General features: G+C 41.7%; 2 protein-coding genes across 6 annotated transcripts in view; one reads left to right on the forward strand and one right to left on the reverse strand.

Moving 5' to 3' along the window:
* Positions 1-22,924, reverse strand: part of LOC125897622 (cytospin-A-like) — a 120,663-nt gene that overhangs the window by 791 nt on the left and 96,948 nt on the right. The window contains exons 1-11 of one of the 2 annotated variants that reach the window (XM_049591045.1): positions 9,715-10,241; positions 8,603-8,722; positions 6,026-6,496; positions 4,090-4,163; positions 3,170-3,777; positions 3,000-3,087; positions 2,794-2,869; positions 2,662-2,698; positions 2,275-2,371; positions 1,601-1,717; positions 80-139 (exon numbers count right to left, since the gene is read on the reverse strand). In XM_049591045.1, coding sequence (XP_049447002.1) covers positions 80-139; positions 1,601-1,717; positions 2,275-2,371; positions 2,662-2,698; positions 2,794-2,869; positions 3,000-3,087; positions 3,170-3,777; positions 4,090-4,163; positions 6,026-6,496; positions 8,603-8,642 — 1,668 coding nt within the window. In that variant the 5' untranslated portion in view covers positions 8,643-8,722; positions 9,715-10,241. Of the gene's footprint in view, positions 1-79; positions 140-1,600; positions 1,718-2,274; positions 2,372-2,661; positions 2,699-2,793; positions 2,870-2,999; positions 3,088-3,169; positions 3,778-4,089; positions 4,164-6,025; positions 6,497-8,602; positions 8,723-9,714; positions 10,242-22,924 lie in introns of those variants that run through there. The other variant, XM_049591046.1, reaches the window with a different exon arrangement.
* The window catches only part of LOC125897621 (disks large-associated protein 2), a 127,892-nt gene continuing 123,369 nt past the window's right edge, over positions 18,402-22,924 (forward strand). For all 4 annotated transcript variants that reach the window (XM_049591039.1, XM_049591040.1, XM_049591041.1 and 1 more), the window contains exon 1: positions 18,402-18,717. In XM_049591039.1, coding sequence (XP_049446996.1) covers positions 18,582-18,717 — 136 coding nt within the window. In that variant the 5' untranslated portion in view covers positions 18,402-18,581. The remainder of the gene's footprint in view (positions 18,718-22,924) is intronic.

Raw genomic sequence — 22,924 nt, forward strand, 5'->3', positions numbered from 1 at the left:
GGACACAGCTGGTTACAGTTGCACAGTTTGTAACTTTCCACATGTTTACCAAAAGCACCAGAAGTGTAATATGTCTCACCAGTGTGGCTGTGATCCCAACACTCTCTCCTGTCTTAAAAGCAAGGTCCAGATTTTCCTTCTGTAAAAACATTTGAGTCAGAAGCAGCTTTTAAATGTTCAGGTTCACATTTTTACACACATGCCTGCCACCGAAAACATCCTGCACACTTGTACTCACTCTATTAACAATAGTTCGGTCCTCGACCTTCATCGTTAGAGTGGAAACAGACACAGTTTTCCCTCCTAGCGTTTCCAAAAGGTATTACTGTGGGCACTGCTGTCGCTAAGACAACTAGACTGCTTTCTGTTTGCCTCAGAGCCTAGCAACAAGGGTCTCTTCCTTGAAAGAGTTTCCAGAGTTACTTTGGTTGTTGCACCGTCCACCAATTCTGCTACAGGGGATATAACTGCAGAGAACTTACACTTAAGTGCCCCTTGAGCAAGGTATTGAACCCCAAACTGCTCAGGGCACCATGCTATGAGGCAGCCCCCCCCTTGCTCTGACATCCCTTCATACTTGACACATGTGTCAAGTGTATGGGTCCTTTTCGGATGTGTAAATCAAAGTAACTACAACTGACAATTGCTTTAATTATGATTTTCATTTTTTGTAAATACTACTTTCAGTCTGTCTGTCGGCTTGTTTGTATGTTCATGTCATGTTTTATTTATTTATTTATTTGATTTTTACACATTCGAAATGAGTATGAAATATCAATATGTGTGAACTTGGGCCTGTGTGTATACATAAATAAAACAGAGTCAAAAAATGAATTTCCTGGGGTGTTGGTAGGGTAGTGGATAGTGCCAGCGCCCCATATGCAAAGGTGAGTCATCGCCGCCGCAGCGGTTGCAGTTTCGACTCCGGCTTGCGACCCTTTCTGCATGTCATCCCCCAACTCTCTCTGTCTCCTCATTTCACCCTGTCTCTGTCCTTTAAAGGCAAAAAGCCCTGAAAAAACAATCTTTAAAAAAAATGAATTTCCCCTTGCAGGATTAATAAAGTGTAAATTATTGTTATCATTACTGATAGTCTTTGGTAACTGGGGATAGCTACTGGTAGCTACCAGGGAAAACTTAAGTGCTATCCTCTTCCTGTTTTGCTTGCACAATGGTTGACACACTTCCTTTATGCAACAAAACGAGCCTTCATTTTCTCAGAAGATCGTACCTGGTGGCAGACAGCATTTCATAGTAAAAGTGAAGCTTATAGGGAACCAATCTAAATGCTGATGGTGTAATTTTTCTATAGCCATTATGTGGTGCAATCAACATTTACTTCATAAGTTAAAGCAAAAAAAGTCTAGTTCCACTTTAATAAAGTGAGTACAAGTGATTTTTGGTTCTTTTCCAGACAGAGTTTATGATCTGACACACCCTGAGTGACACTGTGGAGTATAGCTGGATAGCTAATTTTTTTCTCTCTCTGTAAAGATGTTTGACACTTGTGCTTGAGTCAAAAGTCTTTGTAAATAAAATAATTTAAACATAATCTGCTCATTACATGCGTTTCTTTTGTTTGAGAATCAGCAGTTTTTACCTTGTCTGCTGGGTCGAGGGTGTCGTACAGGATGTGAGTGGGTAAATATGTGTGGTAAATGGCGCAGAACGCCAAGCCGTCCTCCCAGCTGCTGCTGAAGTTTGTGATCTCAATATTCTGCAGAAGAAAACATACACGATGAAGACAAAATATAACTGGTGAAAAAGGTGTTTTTGTTGCTCACGCTGAATTATTCTTAAATTTTACAGATTGTGACAAATTTGAAAACAGTTGCCAGAATAAATGTTGGCACTGAATGTTTCTGCAAACTTCAGATATGTTAAATTTGTATGTTTCAAATGGAGGGGGTATGTTGAAACTGTACTTTTCTTTACGCTTGAATTTTATGTTGCGACAATGCTGTGGTTAATGTGTTGTGAAGTTAAGACAAAAAAACCCAACACCCACCCAAAACCCAACAGTTAGGGTCAGAAAAAGACCGCGTTCTGGTCGCCACAAACACGTCTCACCCCTACTATCCCCTCCTCCTCCTGATGACAAACTCAGCTCGTACACATGTAACATGAACTACATCACTTTAGAAATGTTGCTATGATACATATGAAATGTACAAATGTTACACATCAGTGGTTTGCAGAAACATACACTGCCAACATTTTATTTTGGCGACTGGGCTGAAATATTTCAACAATGGTGGCCACCTCCTCTCTGACCTTATAACCTTGGGTACGACCCTGGGACCAGCGCAGCAGGGAGTTTCTTCTGGAGCCGCCATGACGCCTCAGCAGAGCACTGAAACCATCCTGAGATCTGGGAAGGCAAGAACAGCTTTCACTACAGTTTTAAGAACAACTTGATTCTTTACATAGTAACAGAGTGTTTAAACACAGAACATAAGGGACAATAATAAAACTATACAGTGAAGAGTAAACCAAATATAATGATGATGAGATTGTGGCTAGGTTTGAGTGTGATTTCATGGTCGATTTGAAAATGCTACTGCGACTCAGTCATGCTAAACATCTATCAGTCTCTCCGTCTTTTTACTGTCTGTTGAGATGTCAGTATCAACAAAGAAAAAGAGCCTAAGAGTCACTTACTTGATGGAATCTGAGCTTTGGTCCTCATCTTGTTTTCCTGCAGGACAAAAAAAACGCAGCCACACTCTTACAACTTACTTGAGCTGTCCAAAAGAACATTAAGGTGTTAAGTGCTGTCGGTTTTAACCTCACCTGTGTAAAAGCTGGACCAGCTGTCCTGCCGCTGCAAAATCCGGTCCAACCTCCTTCGTTTCGGCGGCTCTTCTTTCTGGAAAGGTTTAGGAGACTGATTCTACAAATGCCTAGATTATTCCACAGTAATGTAAGTGTTCCCTAACTCCCTAATCACTCAGATATCATCCATATTACTGTGATAGAATACTTTTCAAGTGCTGTACCTTACACAGCGGCAGTGTTGTGCTTGTGTTTTTTGAGGTGCCATTTTCCTTGGAGGAGTCAGATGGAAGCGGGAGACGAGAAAGACTCCTGCAAGACATTTATCTGAATGTTTTATAAAACTGTCTTTTGTTTATAGGGGAGTGTGTTGTCAGTGTTAATGTAGACTCACCATGATCTTTCAGACAGCATGACAATCCTCCTCGGATCCCTCCCATCTTTCTTCTTCTCCAGGGCAGCCAAACTGCGCAGGTATCCCTCTGCCACTCCTTTCCCTTTCAGCTGCGTGCTCCCTGATCCATTCGCCTCCTCAGGATCATGATCTACAACTTGAGCATCCACCTCTTTATTTGTGTCACTCTCCTCCTCTTGTTTTTCAGCATTTCTAGCTTCTGTGTTGACTTTTTCCTCCATAACCTTTTGTGTATCCTCCCCCTGCCCCTCCTCAGAGTCTTGTCTCTCTGCCCGTTTATCACGGCCTGTCGTGTCTTTCACCCGGCATGCGCTCCTCAGAGCGTCCAGCTCGGCTCGCTCCTGCTGCTGCTGCAGGGTGAGTTCAGTCAGTTTGCAGCAGACGTCTCTGTGCTCGGCCCTCAGACTCTCCAGCTCCCTGTCCGTGTCCTGCTGTCTGCTAAGGGCCTGGGCCAGCTGCTCCTCCACGGCCCTGTGGCTCTCTTGGAGCAAACCCAGAGCCTGGTCCGACTCCACCCGCAGCCTGTCGGCCACAGACACCGCAACTTGCAGGTCGCACTGGAACTGATGCCACTCCGACCTCTCCGTCTGTCGTGGAGGACAAAAGAAAGAGGACCAAATGGAGAATAAATACTGTATTCTAAATATAAAAGCCGCTTGTTCTGTAACATATGAACATTTGTATAAATTCTGTTCTCCAAGGCTATTTGAATACATATACTGAAGTGACGTTACATGACTAATAGTTTAAAGACAACAGTGCCAAAGAAAAAGTAAATTGAATTTAGAATTTAAGATTTTATTCATTATACAACAAAGTCTCTGTTGCACAACCAATAAATGTTTGTGAGGTTCAGGACATTTTTAGGGCCTCAGGGTGTCACAGGGCCTGCGACTCACCCTGAGCGTCTCCTTCAGTGTGTCCACCTCCTCCACCAGCTCATCTCTCTCTGTTATCAAGCGCCTGAGCAGCTCTGAAAAACAATTCAAACAAAATAAGCACACAAGGTTAAGTCAAAATAGATTTAGAAGTCTGATAGCTGCATTTAGGGCAAAATTGTGGACAAAGTGCAGAAGAAAACTCAAATACAGCAAAGTGAAACACCAAATGGACAAAGCTGGGTTTGGCTTACACTTTCACTCAATGGTGTTTACAAACAGCAGCCAAAAATTCCTGCGTACAATACCTTTAACAAAACAGGAAGGACTAATAACATCCCTGTAAACCTTGAAGACTGGTAAGCAGGCATTTGTCAGGCAAAGATGCTATTGTTGAGTTGCTTGGGAAATGTTGGATCCAGTGTTTCTGGACCTGACCCATCCGGCCTCTGATGTTTTGATTTTGATCATTTTCTTAAATGTGTCTCATGCAAGCAAATACTACATCACTGAAGAACCTCTGCTCCTCCTTCTCTGTCCATTTACTTAATCCATATGCTGTGTTAATTCACTTGTGCAAGACTACCCCAAAAACATCCTTGTTGCACTTTTAAATCACAATCACATGAATCTGAATTAATCCAAGGAATCACAGGGACAGTTTTCAACAAGTTATCAATAGCCGTGTCTCAATTCAGGGCTGCAGCCTTCAAAGGCTGCATTTGAAGACTGATTGTGTCACATCAGCGTGACCAAGGCCGTCCCATTTCAAAGGTTCCAAATGAAAGCCTGATTCAAAGGCCAAAAACATGGAGCCTTCTTTCCCAGAATTTGGAGGATGCAATGGATAAATCCTTTGTGGCCCAGCCTATCCCAAGATGCATTGCGCGCCAGTGATGATTATATATCAAGTTAACGAACAGTTGTTAACTAGCTAATGGTTAACTGTTGTTACCATAAGTATTAGCTAAAAGCACTCAGCTTAAACAATCTGAGACTGAGAACAGTCCTCCACCAGCCTGAAATATATCAAACGGCAATATCTCCGGCGGTGAATCATCTCCTCATGTATATAAATTAAAAATATATATGTATATAACAATCTTTGGGTCCATGATTTAGGACTAACTAACTTCGAGCTTACTCCTTCTTTCTTCAAGCACAGCTGGTTGCTAGGTAACAGGAATGCCAACGGGTTGGGGCGAGAACAACTGGTGATGCAACCAGGAAATCCAGACCAGACCGTCCCATTTCGGAGACTGTTTGACTTGGCTGATACGATCTTCAAAGGACGTGCAGCCCTTGAATTGAGACCCAGCTAATAATCTCTAAGTAGGTGGGTAGAATTATTTTTCATACTTGTTCACATAGCGAGGAGGTTGTGATTTCTTGCTTTATAGTTAGATTTAAAGGAACTCTATATAATATTCAGAACATTAATATAACAGCAATCCACTTTTACTATGTGAAGATATAGTGGAGAGATGGCGTCCTGAGCAGAGAATGAAGTCATGCTCCCTGTGTGTGTTGTAATCCGAGCTCTTTTATTGGTTGTTGTGGTAGACGGTCCAGCTGTGTGTGCATTTTAGTGCACGAGAGTCCCTATGGTTAGTTTATTATCGCTGCTCTGCACTGTGCTCATACGGTAGTTACCGCTGATATCTGGACTGTGTCGTTGTGTAAGCATGGCACCTACCCTCCATTTCCCCCCTGGTTAGCTCTGTCAGCACTGTTGCCATTGTTAGCACTGTTCATGCTGTTAGCCGCTAGCCACCTTAGCCACCTCCTTGTTGAGAGCCGCGTGGAGACAAGTTCTGAATCATAAAGGCACTCAATATTTTATGGAGGTTCTTTACATAAAAGGTAGAGCCACATTTTGCAGTTTTTCCTGATCTCCGACAGAGGTCAGTAACAGTTTAGTGTCTTAAAGAAAACAAAACAGTGAAGATGGACCTACCAACTGCTCCTGTCGTGACATCAGTGTTGGGTGACAGGCCCAGTGAGGCCCTGTAGTGCTCCATCAGACTGAGTAAAACCAGGGTCATCTCCTCTCCGGCTCTCTCCGCTGCAGCCTGCGGCTCCAGTCCACTGTCCCGCTCCTGCCAGCTCTGCTCTGAAGGTGATCCTCTGGACGCAGGCAGGGACGCCGGGCTGACCGGGCTGCCTGCTGCCTTCCCGTGCCTCCCTGCTGCATCGCTCACTTTTGTCTCTGAGCTGACGCTGTCCACGCTTATCACAGCCCATTCTGAGGGAGCAGACAGTTTCTGTGTCCATTCGGCCAGTGGAGAGGTGGTGGAGGGGGTGGCGCTGCCGGCTGGTGACGGCGTCTGTGCCTTACTGGAGGAAGCTGCAGAGGATAAGGCCATGGCAGTCAGCTCTGCCTCTGAGGGTGTGGTGGGAGGCGTGTGGAAGAAATCTAAAGGAGAACCTAAGAGGGGGGAAAATAAATTGTAAAACAGATAAGGAGCAACAGAAAACAAACATCAGAGAGATAAAAGAGGAAAATATGACCGTCCTGAGCCGTAAATGATCTAACGTAAGTAGAATGTGCTGAATGCAAAGCCCCCCTCTTCTGTTCCTCGATGCGGATGTAAGCACTGCTCCCTTATTTACTGTCCTGGGCTGACTGATGCAGCAAAAAGCCTCTGCTGCCAGTGTCTTGGCAGGAAAACACTTACACACTGTTCCCCCATGTGGCAAGATCCAGGAGAAGAGGCGTTTTTACCCTGATCTACTATCTCACAGCTGCTCTCACTGCCACCACCAGGAGATTACACCCATCATCAGCGCTGCCAGTACTCCGCATAAACCATTAACCTCTGAAAGACATTTTTCAGGGTGATCTCACTGACTTTTTTCAGCAGTTTGGCGTGGCTTCTGTACTCTGAAACATCTGCTGTCAGTGTTAGAGCTTTGTGCTTTCTGTAAGATGCTGATAATATGCTGTTTATGTTGTGCACCGTCTCTAAACAGATTTGGGCAGGCTACAGGGATCAACCACCTCCTTTGACTCAGATCTTTTCATGCTACCCCTCCTTGTCCTTGTGTTGTACTGCAGGATTCTGCAGACTCATCATTTCCCTCGCAGCGGCACGATGTAGTCTGCACAGTTACAGCAGGGGAGCTATTCTCATCCTCTAGCCTGAGTCTACTTCCTGCATACTGACAGCCAAGAGAGGGAAACAAGCAGCAGCATTTCAAACAGCTGTAAGTGAGAATTAAACCGACCGAGCGGCAGACTGAGTGTCTTCAGTTAGCAAACACGACGTGTAAAGCTGCTCAGGGCAATTTCACACATTAGCAGAGCCAAATGACAGCTGGTCTGCGATGCTTTGAACCGAAGGATACTGATGGCATGAGAGAGACTAAAAGATGTGATGCTGCTGGATCCAACTTTCAGTAAATCCTCTGAGATGCAGTTTGTGTTTCACTGCAAAAAATCTGATTCATCACTTCCCCTGTGCCAAGAGATGTTTCTGTGATCTTACAGTGCCTGACACAAGAATTTCATTTAAACAAATAGGGAACATCTACAGTGTCTATCAGTGGGAAAGGGATGCTCACATCTGCTTTTACATTTACAAAGATATTAAAGAGTTTGGCTTTCTAACATCTGTATTGTGTTATTCCTGGTTCTGTGGCATCAGTGTTTATTGGGCAAACAAAAGGATATGATGAATGGTCTTTGGTAGGGATGGGATGATACAATTTTAGCGTGGATCACAATAAAAACAGTAAGTTGATCATGGTGAATTTCCATTATCAAGATAATCGTGAATATCATGTCCAGTAGCACCCAAAGAGACTGCTGGGCAACCAATAATAAAAGAGACTGCGAAAAAAAGGCTGCATGAACACCTACCTCAAAAACCCCTGCAAAGATCTTAATCAATCATTGGCATACTTCATATTAAAAGATATGCTTTCAAATATTGTTTTGTTTTTCCAATAAAAAGAGATATGTCCCATCTGTGATGTGATAAAAACACGAGAGAAACATTTTTAGGCTTATTTTGATGATCATCAGGATGATATCGTGAATCACAATTTCTTTGGCCAGGATAATCGTGATGTGAAACTTTCAACCTTGTTTGTGCTAAAGCCAGTAAAAGCTCATATTGCAACTGAAATAAACTGGTTCACACAGCAGCCCTCTGAAGTCCTCATTATTCTGTGTTCTGCATTTTCATTCTTTTTTAAGGCAGAAGAGTAACAAGTACAAATGTTTCAGCTGATTCCCACCTCAGTGTGAAGGCTCGTTCTACTCCTCAGCTTCACAAAAGAAAAAACTTCAGAGGACATTTTTTTCTGTCTTAGAACCAGGAGGAGAACAGTCTAAAAATAGTCTGTGTTCAGTGTAATTACCATTGTCTGTTCAAGCATGTGTGAGAAATCTGGTCATGTGCAGTGCAGTAACTTAAAAACAGCAGTATTCTCAATCACCTGTACTTTGAAAAGTGTCTAAAAAAATCTAATATAATTGAAATAAAACTAGCTATTTGTTATTGTGTTGTTTGCCTTTGTCCTCAGGTACCTGTAGTGCCATGACTTTCTCTGCCAGTCTGGTTACCCATGATCCAGCTGGGGTGGGTATCTGGACAGTCTACCCCAGTGTCCTTCACTGCGTCCTCTGTTCTGTGAGGCCCACTGCCGTCTGGATGGGAGGGAATAAATATAAATGTTTCATGAGTATGACTCACTGCTGAACTCTTGATCAGCAGAATGAATGGAGTACGACATGTCAAAAAAAGCACTCAGCCCAAACATTTCCCCCTGACATGACAGTGGGGCCCTTTGAGATTATTGTTTCTTACAGAACAAACTCCTACCAGTGGCCCTCTGCCTGCAGTTTTTGCTGACCACCTCACATGAGCTGTCAGATTATTAAAATACTTACTCAGTAATTAAGAGCTGGTAGTTATACAGCTTTTACATACATTTGATATAAAGCAATGTTGTGCAACATAGAGCCACAGATGTGTTAAAATGATAGCATCACTTCTTATGACGTACACACAGGCTCCCCTGCAGTGTTGTGGAGTTGCATGTAACACATGGCCGACTTTCTGCGAAGAATCAACCAAACTCCATTAATAAATTCAGCGATTTAAGGTTGCCGTGGTTACTGAGAAGACAAACGCACAGTACACGCACTTAATAATCTTTGTAAGATTTTGTTGGCATCCCCAGAGAAATTCGGCATGCACGTAATTTCCTTTAAAGGACTACATTTCAAAATAATTTGTGTTTTTATGCCTGAGTCACAGTGCTGACTACTGGCCTCCGCAGATCATTGTATGGAGTATTGTGTGGTAATAGGCTGCCATGAAAAGTAACTCTACAACCAAGAATATGATTAAATCAAGGTGTATCTTTGTGAATTGTTAGCCGAATTAACGAGTCCTCTCTATCAATTTGGAAAATTGTTGAAACTCTACTGTGCTACATAATCCTGCCTCCAAGGAGCCACGCAACATTAAACTGTCCGGTTGGTGAATGAAGTTTGGAGTCAGATTTTTTCCCATTACGAACAATCCGTATCGGGGCGTGCGATTTTATTTTATGGAAGTACTCTGTCTGTGACATACGTTGCATCCAAGCAGCGACACTGCGCACACCTTCACCCTCCAGTTTCATTCATCCTACCTGCTCAGCCTGCCAGCTGGACGTCTTCCAGTTCGGTCCCCAGCTGTCCGTCCGGCGGGGTCCTTCTCCGCCTATCTCGACCTCCCTGTCGGCGCTCTCTGCGTCCCGTCTCCCAAATTCACCGGAGGTCAGTGTGCGTGTTAACAATCATGTTCCCCCTACATCCCATAGTCACCACACAGCTACACAGAGGCGGCCACCATCTATAACTTGGGTCCGATCCCCAATAATATCCAAATCCGCTTCTCCTTTAATTCCAATGCGACAAAAAGAGAAGGAGGCAGAAACAAACCGGTTGCGCAGCAGCTGCACGTTGGATCCACGGTATCAGTGTTGATAATGGCATCATAACAACAACGCGTGGAGATGTTTTCACACACTGTAACGATTCAAACATTAAATTATGTCAATCATATTTAATAAAATATGCTGCTGCATAAAAGGGGAGCGGCGGGAAAGCGGCGCGAGGAAGCAGTCACACCTGCTGCAGACTAATTACCTCTAAGTACAGGTGTGGTGGCACGCAGGTAAACAGGTTACAGCTTCACACGGTCTGTAGGTGTGTTGGCAGCTGTCAGAGCTCACACGATGTGAAAGGAAAACAGCTTAAGTATTTTTAGCCTACATGATACATAAGTAGACATAACTCTGATAATTATCCAGGTGAGCAGATCCAAAAGGTCTGAACTGGTATTTCAAGCTTTACTGAAGAGGCTCCAGTGGGTCCACATCTATCATCCTGGTCCATACTGGTCTCTGACTGCACTGATACTGAATGCAAAGTCACTGTATTATTATATATGGAGTGGAAATAAGACAACTGTGCTGATAATGCTTTGATTATCTGTGTCCTCAAAGGCTGCAGAGCATCACTAAGAGACAGAAATCATCACTGTTTTCTAATTTTGCACAGCTGGTATCACTTTATAAAGTCAATATCATCAATAATGTTTATAAGGATGTTAAATGGAAACAGATTCAGCTGCTGAATTAAACAAATCAGTGCTGTTCTTTGTTTTGATCATAAAAAGTGTGCACTTCAGTACCAAACTGGTTACTGCTCTGTAAAAACTGAACAAAATGTATTTTTATATTTTCAAAAACTGCAGTTTATCAAGTATATATACAGATATCTGAGTCAGGCTGCATGTAGGACATACTGCTTTGAAATAATATATTCTTCATTCATGTTTAAATGCGTCTTCGGAGTACCTTAACGCCCCCTGAGGATCATGTTTTTGCTGACCTCTAGTGGTTTAACGTCTCGCCTTAATGCAGTGACATACAGGTGCACTCTAATATGCTGTGACGCCAAACCCTGTTCTCTTTCCTAAACCTAACCACGTGCTTTTGTTGCCTAAACCCAACCACGTGTGTTTGTTGAAGGGAAAAAAAGGTCAATTTGCAGTGTTGTACTGACGTAGTGCGTTTATTTTGAAAGGGACTGTAAGCGAACCTTAAATTTCCTGTGAAAACGGAGGTGTATTTTGAAAGACGACAACGCATGTAACAGGCAGGACTTGACACGGTGTCCCAGAACATCAACAACAAACACCCTGCATGCGGTATGTGGACATGGAAAGTCCATGACCAAACGTTAATATGCGACGAGGTTGGAGTGAGAATGTGCTGGGTGCTTAGACTGCCAAAAGGGGTACGTTCAAAAAAACTCAACCTCGACCTTATTGTAAGCAGATTCTTGTTGTAATGATGCCAAATTTTAAAACAATCAAAACACACAATAGAGACAAAGGCTTCGGTGTGAATCAACTGTATAAATAGTTGAGTACAGTCAACATTACGAGGCATGTATCCACATTACGGCTGTAACCTGGTGCTGGGCTACACGGATAAGACTGACAGGACACCAGTCAAAAGGCACTAATGTGAAGAAAACAAGTGAAATATATATAGAAAACTATTTCTCAAGCCATATTTTCCTTTTTTGTCTTTTGGTTTATTTTCTTAGCAGAGGTTGAAGACAGCACAGTCGTGTTAGCAAAACTGCTGGATGAGTCATCAGATGAAAAAGAGTCAGTAAGTATGCTGCATGTTGCCAAGGAAGCAGGAAAACATCAGATGAGGTCTTGGTTATGTCAAGCTGAATCAAATACAAATTAAATCGATGCAGTGGAAATGACTTTATCTAGGACTATATGCAGTGGTGGAAGAAGAACTCAGATCTTTCACTTAAAGTACTGAAATTTTTCACTTAAAGTAGCAATACACATACTGAAACTACTTAAGTAAAGGCACTCATTGTACAGAATGAACGATGACAGAATAATGTGTAAGCATTGCTTTAACATTGTAGCTGGTGATGGTGGAGCTGATTTCAACTGCTTTAAATACTGCTGGGCGGCTTAATCTATAAAAATACATCATAAATTATTGGGTTTGTATAAATAATCGAAATTGCAAGGCAACCTAAACTTTAAAATAAATATAGTGAACCACATAGGAAAAAGAACTGGGTGAGGAAATCCCAGAAGGGAACATTTCACCTGAACACGACACAATCACAGGAGTGGAGAGAGATTATTTGGAAGAACCAGATTGGGTATTTTATCACACCTAGTATTAAAAGTAAACAAACAAAGATTCAGCAACCATACTGGAGATTATGTAGCCAGATGGAACCAAACCACACACACATTTTGTGGAGCTGCATGAAAATACAGTCTTTCTGGGATGGTTTACATTCTGTTCTTTGTGAGGTCTTGTACTGCACTTGGGACATACTGTATGGTGGTTTGGTAGGTTGTTTGACTCAGACTTGACCAGTTTTTACCTTTACATGACACATGCTACTGGAGTTCTGGGTTCAATATTCGTTGCTTGAGGACTTCAGAGAGGAAATACAGCTAATATGGCTGAACAAAAAACTGGAAATGTTATGATGGACTAGATGGGATCTTTTTCTATGTGAGAATGTACTGTATTCTGTGGACAAATCAATAAAAATGATGAGTGAAAAAGAAAACAAATATAGTGGAGTACAATGTACAACATTGGCTTCCATTATGTAGTGGAGTAAAAGTCTAACTTAGATATGTATGTATTTGTTAGACAAAAACTAAACAGATAGTCTGGACTGTTTCAGAACCATGGACAGAGCACAGTGAAGACCACTGTTTCTGGCGCCCTCCAGTGACCAAAATCAGTCCTGACAGGTATAATGAAACTGGCAGTGACATCAAGAATTATTCTTAAGTCTGTTTCAGGATCAAGAAAAGAAGATTAGTTCATACAAAAGTGGTAAAGTCAGCTAAGAGGTATGACATCATGTGATATATATGTTGAAACTGAACAACCAAAAGAACAGACAGGCTGTTCGTAATTTTAGATTAAATAACACCAGAATACCTTAAGTTAAAGGGCTGGATAGAAACCAGAGGATCTGCAGCCTCCGTGATGATAATCATGTGGGAGATGAGTATCACATTTTGTTTCATTGTCAGAATGTATGCTTAGTGACTTACAGAGAAGGGTATTTGCCAAATTATTTAAAACCAAGCATCTATGTTTAAATTAAATCTGTTATTGCAGTCAGATAAGCCAAAATAAATTTGTAAACTAGGTGCTTTTTAAAGAATGTCCTTCCTTTTTTTAAGTAACCTTGGTTGGACTTTAGCCACGCCATGTGCCAGTTTTTTGTTATTGTATGTAATGCAGACGATGAGGTTGGGATGAGAGTCAGCACCTTCAAATCTGAGGCCATGGTTCTTGTCAGAAACTGTTTGCTTGCCTTCTCCGGGTTTAGAGAGAGTTACTGCCTCAAGTGAGGGAGTTCAAGTATCTCGGGGTCTTGTTGACAGGTGAGGGTAGAATGGAGCGTGAGATGGATCGGCATTGTGGTGCGGCTTCTGCAGTGATGCGGGCGCTGCATTGGACCGCCTACGTCCCAACACTCACCTATGGTCATGAGCCCTAGGTAATGGCCGAAAGAATGAGATTGCGGATACAACCACTTTTGTGGGGTGGCTGGGCTCAGCCTTAGAGATAGGGTAAGGAGCTTGGACATTATGAGGGAGCTCGGAGTAAAGCCGCTGCTCCTTCGCGTTAAAACAGGTCAGTTGAGGTGGTTCGGGAATCTGATCAGAATGCCTCCTGGGTGCCTCCCGTTAGAGGTGTTTCGGGCACGTCCCACTGGTAGGAGGCCCCCGGGGCAGACCCAGAACACGCTGGAAGGATTACATATCTCATCAGTCCTGGGACCGCCTTGGGGTCTGGAAAGCGTTGCTGGGGAGAGGGACGTCTGGGGTGCTTTGCTTGGCCTGCTGCCCCTTCGACCCGGCCTTGAATAAGCGGATGGAAATGGATGGATGGATGGATGTTTGTACTCCATACCGTGTGATATGGTCCTGAGTCAAATAAATTAAATGTGAAATTAATTATATCTGTAAAATAAAGTAACCATTAAGCAATTCACAGAGCAATAACTTTTACTGAAACTTTTAAATGAACACTTGATTTGTAGGCTACATGCACAATCACAGTGTTTTGGGGATTGTCAGCACACACTGCAGTGTCTCAGACTTCTGATTTTGTTTCTTCCAGACAGATTATTTTCCTTCCATTTAACTTAAGTCTACTTGGAGACTTTTTGACTGAGCAGTGAACACTCTGTATGTGTGTGTGTGTGTTATCTCGTTGCCAAGGTTATGTTATCATTGTTAGGTGATGTTATAAGTGCAGATTGATTTGCACTGTGTAAAATCTATTCGTCTCTGCAGTGTGAGCAAAGGTTAAGAGATGCAGGCAGTTCTCTGCTTCTGGCTGTTTTATTCTCTGCACCCACATGATTTCTCGGTGACCTCTGCTGCACACCACACTGCAAAAATCAGTTTGGTAGCATCACAAATCAATCTCACAATGTTCTTCACAGTAATCCCACTCACTTTCATTACCATAAACATTGTCTCCATAGCTAAGGGCACTTTAAAACAAAACTAGTTTCATTTTCTGCAAATTTCCCTACAGAAGCCTTCACTAAAACATTTGTTTAGAGTTACCATGATTGAGGAGGAGGATGAATTTACTGCAGGCTGATGTCTTACATTTGGAGACAAACAGAGAGGCACAGTAGATGAGTGTGTAGGAGGAGGCAGGTTGTAGAGGTGCAGTTTAGGTGTAACTTTCCTCCTGGATGTCAGTTATGAGGACTCTTTTAAAAGAAATATACGCTGAGCTTGTGCTTTGCTGGCACACTGCTGACAATAAACCCCCCAGGAGCTGCCCAGTGACACAGCACTCGACCAACACTGGCCTGTCATGAAGCTCTGCTGGAGTTAAGTGCCTTGCCCAAGGGCACTTCAAGAGCAGTTGTTAAAGAACATCCTTTAAATAATGAAAGTTATTTTAGTAAGTAAAAAATTCAGTTATTTTAATCACACAAGTCAGTATCCAGTATCTTAAAATCCCATCTTAAAGGTCCAGTTTATAGGATTTAGTGGCATCTAGTAGTGAAGCTGTAGAACTGCAACTCCAGTGTGTCGCGCCTGGTCTCACTCCGAAGTCCTCAAAATCCAGTGCTTTGGCAGTGACTTGCGAAGTCAGACACTGATGAAAAAAGTCATCCTTTAATGTTGGCATGAAACAGTCAGTCGCCGTAACAGTTTAACAGCGCTAGGTGGCATCAGGGGGAAACACAGCGGGATAAGAATAAAAGTTAAGGCAGCAAAAGCCCGAGTATGGCGGGGGGGAGAGGTGGTGGATGGGTCCAACAAACACTGACTTTCACCAGGGAGAGTGGTGATGTAGATTCTAAAGCCAAACCCTGTTCTTTTTTCCTAAGCCCAACCACATGTGTTACTTGGAGAAAAGAATAGTCAAATGCATGTGACATGTTGACACGGAGTCCCAGAACATCAATTACCAACTCACCCAGGGTACCTTTCACATTGCATCTGGACGTGGAAAGTCCATGACCAAACGTCTATATGTGACGAGACTGGAGTGAGAATGTGTTGAAGTGCCAAGCGTGAAAGAGATGGAAGAGAACTAGGGTGGAAAACACGAATGGCCCTATCTAGAGCCAGTGTTTGGTTTGTCTGTTCAGGACTCAGTGATAGAGGACTCACTCCATATCTAGATAAACTGCTCATTTTAAGAAAACAAAAACACAACAGTCTTTTCTTTCAGGTGACTATAAACTAATGGAACCATAGTTTTGGATATTAAATACCATTTCTGCCAATAGAGGTCCCCAAATCCTACATACTTGACTTTTAAGTTCTGCCACACATCCCACATAAAACATTAAAAAATATAAATGTCAGTCTTTTTCAAAAGTCCTAGATGCCATAACAAAGTATATGAGAGGTTGGCCTTGCTTAGCTGAACCCTTTCATGATAGATATAACTAAAGTCATAAAGTATTCAGAGACAAACGAATGCTGAGCTTGGTCTTTTAGTTGACAATAAGAAATAATGCAGAATAACGTTGGCCTTATACTTCAATTGATATAACGCAATATGAAAATATAGAAAGGCTCTCTTCTCAGAAATAGTTTAATATTTTGATGTGCAAGCATGTTTTTATCATCTTAGAAATATTTCAACAATACCATCCATTTGAACTTTTAAAGACACAGGGACAATTTTACACACCTTTATGTCATCACGTCTGGATTACTGCAACAGCCTCTTTCCTTACCTGAACCATAAAGCTATTAATCGCCTCAGACTGTACAGAATTCAGCTGGAGGGCTTTTAACCAGTCCCAGGAGACGTGATCACATCACTCCAGTTTTAGCCTCTTTACGCCGGCTCCCAGTATATTTCGGAATATACTTAAAAGATTTTACAGATTACTTTTAAGATTCTTCATGCTCTCTCTTCCAGCTCTTTGAGGTCCTCGGGCAATCTGTTCCAGAAGCCCTGCTGAAAACTAAAGGGGGACAGAGAGTTTGCTGTCAGGGAACGATCTGCCTAGGGAAATCAGGTCAGCCGAGTCAGTGATCTCTTTTAAGTCCCATCTTAAAACATATTTTTATTGGAGAGCCTTTCCTGATTTTACATAAGTTTTAAGTTAATTTAAATCATCTTTTATTTCATCATTTTTTATACACTAACGTGCTTTTATCAATTATTTTAAAAGTTGTTGTTTTCATGTCTTGTCTGTTTTATTCAGACATGTAAAGTAGTTGTAACTCTGTTTTGAAAAGCGCTTTATAAATAAAGAATATTACTCATTCATTCATTTCCGTTACTCCTTATCCTGTTGGGGGTCGCAGGGGGGCTGGAGCCTATCCCAGCTGACAGGGTACACCCTGGACAGGTCACCAGACTATCACAGGGCTGACACATAGACACAGACAACCATTCACACTCACATTCACACCTACAGACAATTTAGAGTCACCAATTAACCTGGATGTCTTTGGACTGTGGGAGGAAACCGGAGTACCCAGAGAAAACCCACGCTGACGTGGGGAGAACACGCAAACTCCACACTGAAAGGCTGCCTCCCAGGATCGAACCAGGAACCCTCTTGCTGAGAGGTGACAGTGCTAACCACTATATCACCATGCCGCCCAACGAATATTGCTTTCTTTCCAAGAGTGAGATGAAGGGATGAAAATACATCTCATTAACTATGGAGCTTTAGCCAGTTAGCTTGACTAGCTATTTTAAGTATGGCTCTCTCTTAAAGCGACACTTTTATGCTTTTCTTTGTTTAAGTTAAAATGCTATTAATAAGCTGATGGACTGAATGCTGTCTGTCTTCCCCACGATCCCCCGACTGACGTAACCACTTGCCTAACCTCTGAAACATTAACGTTATCTTCCCTGTGCGTTTCCACTTACTAGTAACGTTAACGCTACTATCTAACGTTAGCACTGTAACCTTATTCTAAAACTCATCAGTCATCACTGACTCTGGTTGAGTTTTAAAACTCCGCGTCAAACTCCTGCGTTTGACTGTCTTGGTTGTAACGTTACACTCGGTCTCCTCTCCCGTGTATCTTCTGTTACCTTGCCAATAGACGTAATGAGGACGTAATTGGAGGGGGGAGTAGGCCTTTGGTGGGAGGTGGAGTTGCAGGAGGCATTTTTTTCTAAGTACTGTGTGAAATGCAAGAAAGGTGAGAGTAGCTTTAAATAATTGTAAATTATTATCTTTTAGACTGTGGAGGTTACTAATTTATTTTATTTCTTGTGTTACTGTGAAGCACGTTGTAGCTTTGTCAAGTTAAAGTACAATATAAATAAAGTTATTATCATCAATATTAAATAATAAGGAAATTTTAGAAAAGTGACAGAGTTGAGGATAGGAAAATTGTGTTAATTGTGTTTGTTTTTTAAGGTTAACCCATGTTTATGTCTGAAGTAAGCTAATAAAGGTGCAGTAATGTAATATTTATATTTGATTTACAGCTTTTATAAACTAGATAAGGAACTTTTTATTTTTTATTGCAAGAGCCACGTTTATTATTAGGCTATTCACCATAATTGACATACACATTACAGTTATTTCTGTATTTTCACTTTGCATTATGTCCATTATTCTTATTTAATGTAAAGTGGCATCTATGAAAATGACAGATTTTACTTTTTAATACTTTATGTTTATGTTGGGCTGTTAAAGTTATGTGTAACGTTATATCTGTTTATTATTATTATTATTATTATTATTATATCAGTACATGTAGGCTACTGTAGGTGCAGACTTTGTAGAAAAATGGCGTCTGATATTGGCTGCCTTCATAAGCGGAGCTGTGCCATCAGTGACCACAACAACATCAGTGCATTGTAATTCATCTCCAGAGAATGAAGTCTGCCGCTGCATCAGGACTTGCGTCGGACAAGAAAACACATCCAAGCCGCCGTCATCATGGGAAACTACGGCCGCTCTGCTGCAGATGTTTCTAACGAACAGGGCAATGAAGCTTTTCACGGATACCAGGAGACATGATCGCCTCTCACCTATTTACCGCCCGTTTACTATCGAGGAAGAAGTGACCTTCTCTGAGGAGGAAGATGTCAGCGCTGAAAAAGGTAGGAGGAAGCGTGCACGGCGTCGTGTTTGTGCATGATCCGAGTCTGCAGCGAAGCCTGTTGTTGTTATTGACTGTCAAGAGCACCTACATGAGGTCTGATGGAGATGGAGGTCCTTTTTTTTCTTGACCAGGTGAAGCCGTGTGTGTCGCACCTGCTCACACTCAAAGTGTAAATGTGAGAAAGTTGTGCGGCGCATGGATGAGTCACTAAATGATTATTTCACACACGTCGGGGTGTCTCCTGCACCGATCAATCAATAGCTGAATGATGCATGACGTGTGGGTGAGATGTTGTGATACATGTGTTTGGAGGTGGAGGTGGAGGGAGGGGTGGAGGTGCCATTGAAGCCACTGTGAATGGATGGAGGGGACCCACAGCTTCTCCCTCAAGTTTCTGGTGTCTGTGAATGCCCACACGTTCCCATTGTGCTGTTCCCCTCCATTCAGTCAGTGTATGTGTGTGTGTGTGTGTGTGTGCCTGGAGTGACTCAGCTGTATTGTACTATATCTGTCATCCATCTTTTCATCTGTCACAGGTGTTACCATGGCTACTACAGACTCACTGCTGTCTTTTCTTTGAGAAGGACTCAGGTAAGAGGTGGGAGGGGTGATTAAGTCAAACATAATAAGGAGATGCCATTTAAGTTTAATAGGCAGCTTCATCTACCTCTTTTTTAACATTTATTATAATGGATTATAGTAGTAGAGTCTGAAGGAATGATAGTGTTGTGTTGGCAGCTTCTTTGCTGTTTTCATTCGATGAGTTTTCACTAGTATGACTGGACCATTGTGGCCTGGTGTAGTTGGTGTTTGTAATAGTATAAACTTTACCCACACACTATAAAGGATAAGTCTGGTGATACTCTATAGTTTTCAGATTGTAAAAATCACATTAAAAGAGCAGATTTGTTGTTTTAAGTTTTGCCTTTATAGCCAAACTGTGAAACACCTTACTGCTATGTGCCATAGACCTCCATTTTTGACCAGAAATGATTAGAAACCCATCAGTGAGCCACACTACTGGATTGTGTGACACGTTCCTTCATTATCAAAAACACAGGTTCTGCAAAAGGCGACTTTTTTTTTTTTTTTTTACCATGTTTCAAGTTCATAAACCACTTAGACCATTTAGACCTGTGTAATATACCCAGTAGTAAAATAAATAAATAAATAAAAATTTCACACCGGTTTAGGCCATCATACCTGTATATCGAATTTTACCACTAGATGTTGCACTTGACTCAGCAGTAGAGTTCTCAATCTCAACCCAACTCTGCCAGGTCTCAAAAACCCAACAGGTTGGACCACGTTTGGGCCAAAAATTTACGCTGATTGGCTGGGTTGGGTAGGGCTCAGGCTGTGTGAAAAAAAAGTTATGATTATTTTTAAAATAAATAAATAAAAAAAGATTAAAAACTAAGCACTCTGCTAGAAGCTTCCTCATGGCGGAGCAAGGAGCTTCTCAGGCAGGGAAATACATTGTGCAGAGTCTGTGATCCACCGAGCCGGTCCATTTTCCGCTGGAAATGCGTGTGGCTTGCGCCGTCACACAGCCAGTGTGTCCCGGATGTTAGAAGCCTACTAGTGCTTTTTGGGGAGGCTGGGCTTGATCGGGCTCGGGCTCAGTATTTCATGTGAAGATACTGAACAGGCCAGATTCGGGCTTCAACTCAGGTGGGTCAGTTTAGTTTGGGTTGTTAGTGAATGTGACTGAGTGGAATAGCAAACAAGCGTCTGACTATCTGTTGCACCAAGCTTCAGAGGTCTCAGTCCACACTGAATAAAATGAATAAACACTTCTGCTACGTCATATAAACATACCACATACCTATCAGCTGTGTGCTCGAGATCATACTGGAGATGTTACTGCATAAATGATGGAGGAGTACTGGCTATATTCTCTTGTTTGAACTTTGTAAACCAAAAACACACATTTTATATTGTGATATTTACTGGAAATTATGTACAATATAGCCATTAGCAGGTTGTTTTTATCGATAACACTCATAGATAAATTTACCTATTTAATGTGGACAAAATGAACAGAAACAGACATGTTTCAGCGACAAAGCCATCATCAGCATCATCAGGCTTCGTAGCTGAAACGCTTCCATTTCTGTTCATTTTGCCCACATTAAATAAATAAATTTATCTGTGCCAGTGTTTCCTTTGTTTTTTATCATTGCCACAACGGTGCATCTCTATTTTTGTTTAAGATTTTGGAGTTGTGCGCATTGCTTTTTTATTCATTATGTTATTAACGATGGTCATTTACCAGAAACTTTAAGCTCCCTGGTGATCTCCCTTCAGCCAGCTGCTACCTTATTTTGTTTTTTTTTTATAGTGAAAGAGGAGGTATGCTGTAGATAAAACCTCATTTTAACCTTCTGAATCAGACATTCCTTGTCCACTGTGGCACTTTCAAGGTGAGAGACAGGAATAAATAGAAACAGCGGCCTGACAAAAGTTCAGCCCAGAATGACGCGCCGCATCGCTTGCAGCCAGCGAGGACAACTCTTTGGTCTGCATCAAATTCAAAATGTTACCATATTGGCAACATACACCTGACTTCCCCACTTCGACCTCTACTAAACTTTGATCCCCTTCATTCGACCTCAATGCCAGTTCAGTCAGTGTGCATGAAGTCAAACCAGTTTAGTCTTGTACAGGGGACCAGACACAATGAGCCAAACAGCATTGGAAAACCGGAACCTTGAAGTCATGGACAATGCTGAATGCTGAATGATATACCTAGCATACGAGACAATAATATCAAAGACGAACCTAACTTGAGCCTAGTCAAAGAATAATTCACCCTTAAAAATATACATAAAACATACATTGTATGAACTTTAGTGATAGGACTTCAACTTTATTATTATCCCAAAGGAAATTTCATCTGCAGCAGGCATCGAGACACAAGAAATACATGAAGGACAACATCAGAGGCGAACTAAATGTGTGTTAATCCGCAGCAGAAAAAAGTTCCTAACAGATGCACAATTTACTCCCTTTTGAGTACTTGTGCTACACAGTACAGTGCCCAGCTGTTTTAGGAAATAATATAACCCTTTAAAAACAAAAATATATGTTTGTGACCTATTATAAAAATTGACCTCTTCAGGAGGTGCCAGTGGGTTTGGGACTGAAAGCTGGCCAGCTGACAGGCTGGGGATGTCAAAAGGTCTTTTCAAGGGATTTGTCGACAAAAAGTAAAATATAGAATAATGCTGTATTCTTTAGATGAGTTTCAAACTTAAACTTAAACCTGCATTCATTTTTTTTGGCCACTTGGGGGCAGCACAAGCAGTAAACATAATGTTGACGTATTATCACCTCATAACGTTACTATGGTGAACATGGCAGACAGTTTCTTATTTACACACCCAGCAAACACAGAGAAACATCTGAATTCCTTTACTGTAGTGTTTATGTCCACATGATGAATGTAAGTCAAATATTTACTCTTCTTTTAGCGCTTTCAGTTTTTTTTCTCCAACAACTCCAGAGAGAAACATATGGCTCCTTAGTTGGTAAATTCTCTACTCTGTTGATCAGATAGTTGCTAACTTTGTCTGCTGTTTGGTGTTGTGCAACAAGTGTGCAGCGGGTCTATTGCTGCAATCCACTGTATTTGAAAGTCGAAAAAAAAACAAAACCCAACAACCCCAAAACAATCTCAGAAAAGGAAAAGTGCAATGTAACGGTAACTTAAGTCAGAAACTGTGGCAGGATTTATCTTGCTTGACTTTGCCGACATAAACATACCTTATTTCATAGCAAGATGGCAGCTCACACAGCAAACTGAACAGAATGTTGATAAATTATTTTAATTTATGTAGTGTTTGTGTTGTGAACGTGCTGTAATAATGTTGTTGCTGCCCTCTCCCTTCAGTTCATCCATCATTAATTCATTCATTCATTCATTCATTCATCCATGTTCTACAACTTGATGTTACTGGCTGTGGTGGTTCAGACTATTATGCCCAGAACCTGTTCACACCATTTTGAGCTGTGGTATGTTATATTTTATTCTATATCTTCTACAACATTGTAGTTGCTTGTAAAGTTCAGAGACCTCACATGCAAACTTCTGTTTGCTGTCATTCTCCCAAGCTGATGCACTAGGATGCATTTAGGTTGGAATTCATGAACACTGACTTCTAATTATAGACTTCCGACTTGCAATAGGTTTCAGCATATCA

This window comes from Epinephelus fuscoguttatus, linkage group LG11 (assembly GCF_011397635.1).
Source record: "Epinephelus fuscoguttatus linkage group LG11, E.fuscoguttatus.final_Chr_v1".
Taxonomy (NCBI): Eukaryota; Metazoa; Chordata; class Actinopteri; order Perciformes; family Serranidae; genus Epinephelus; species Epinephelus fuscoguttatus.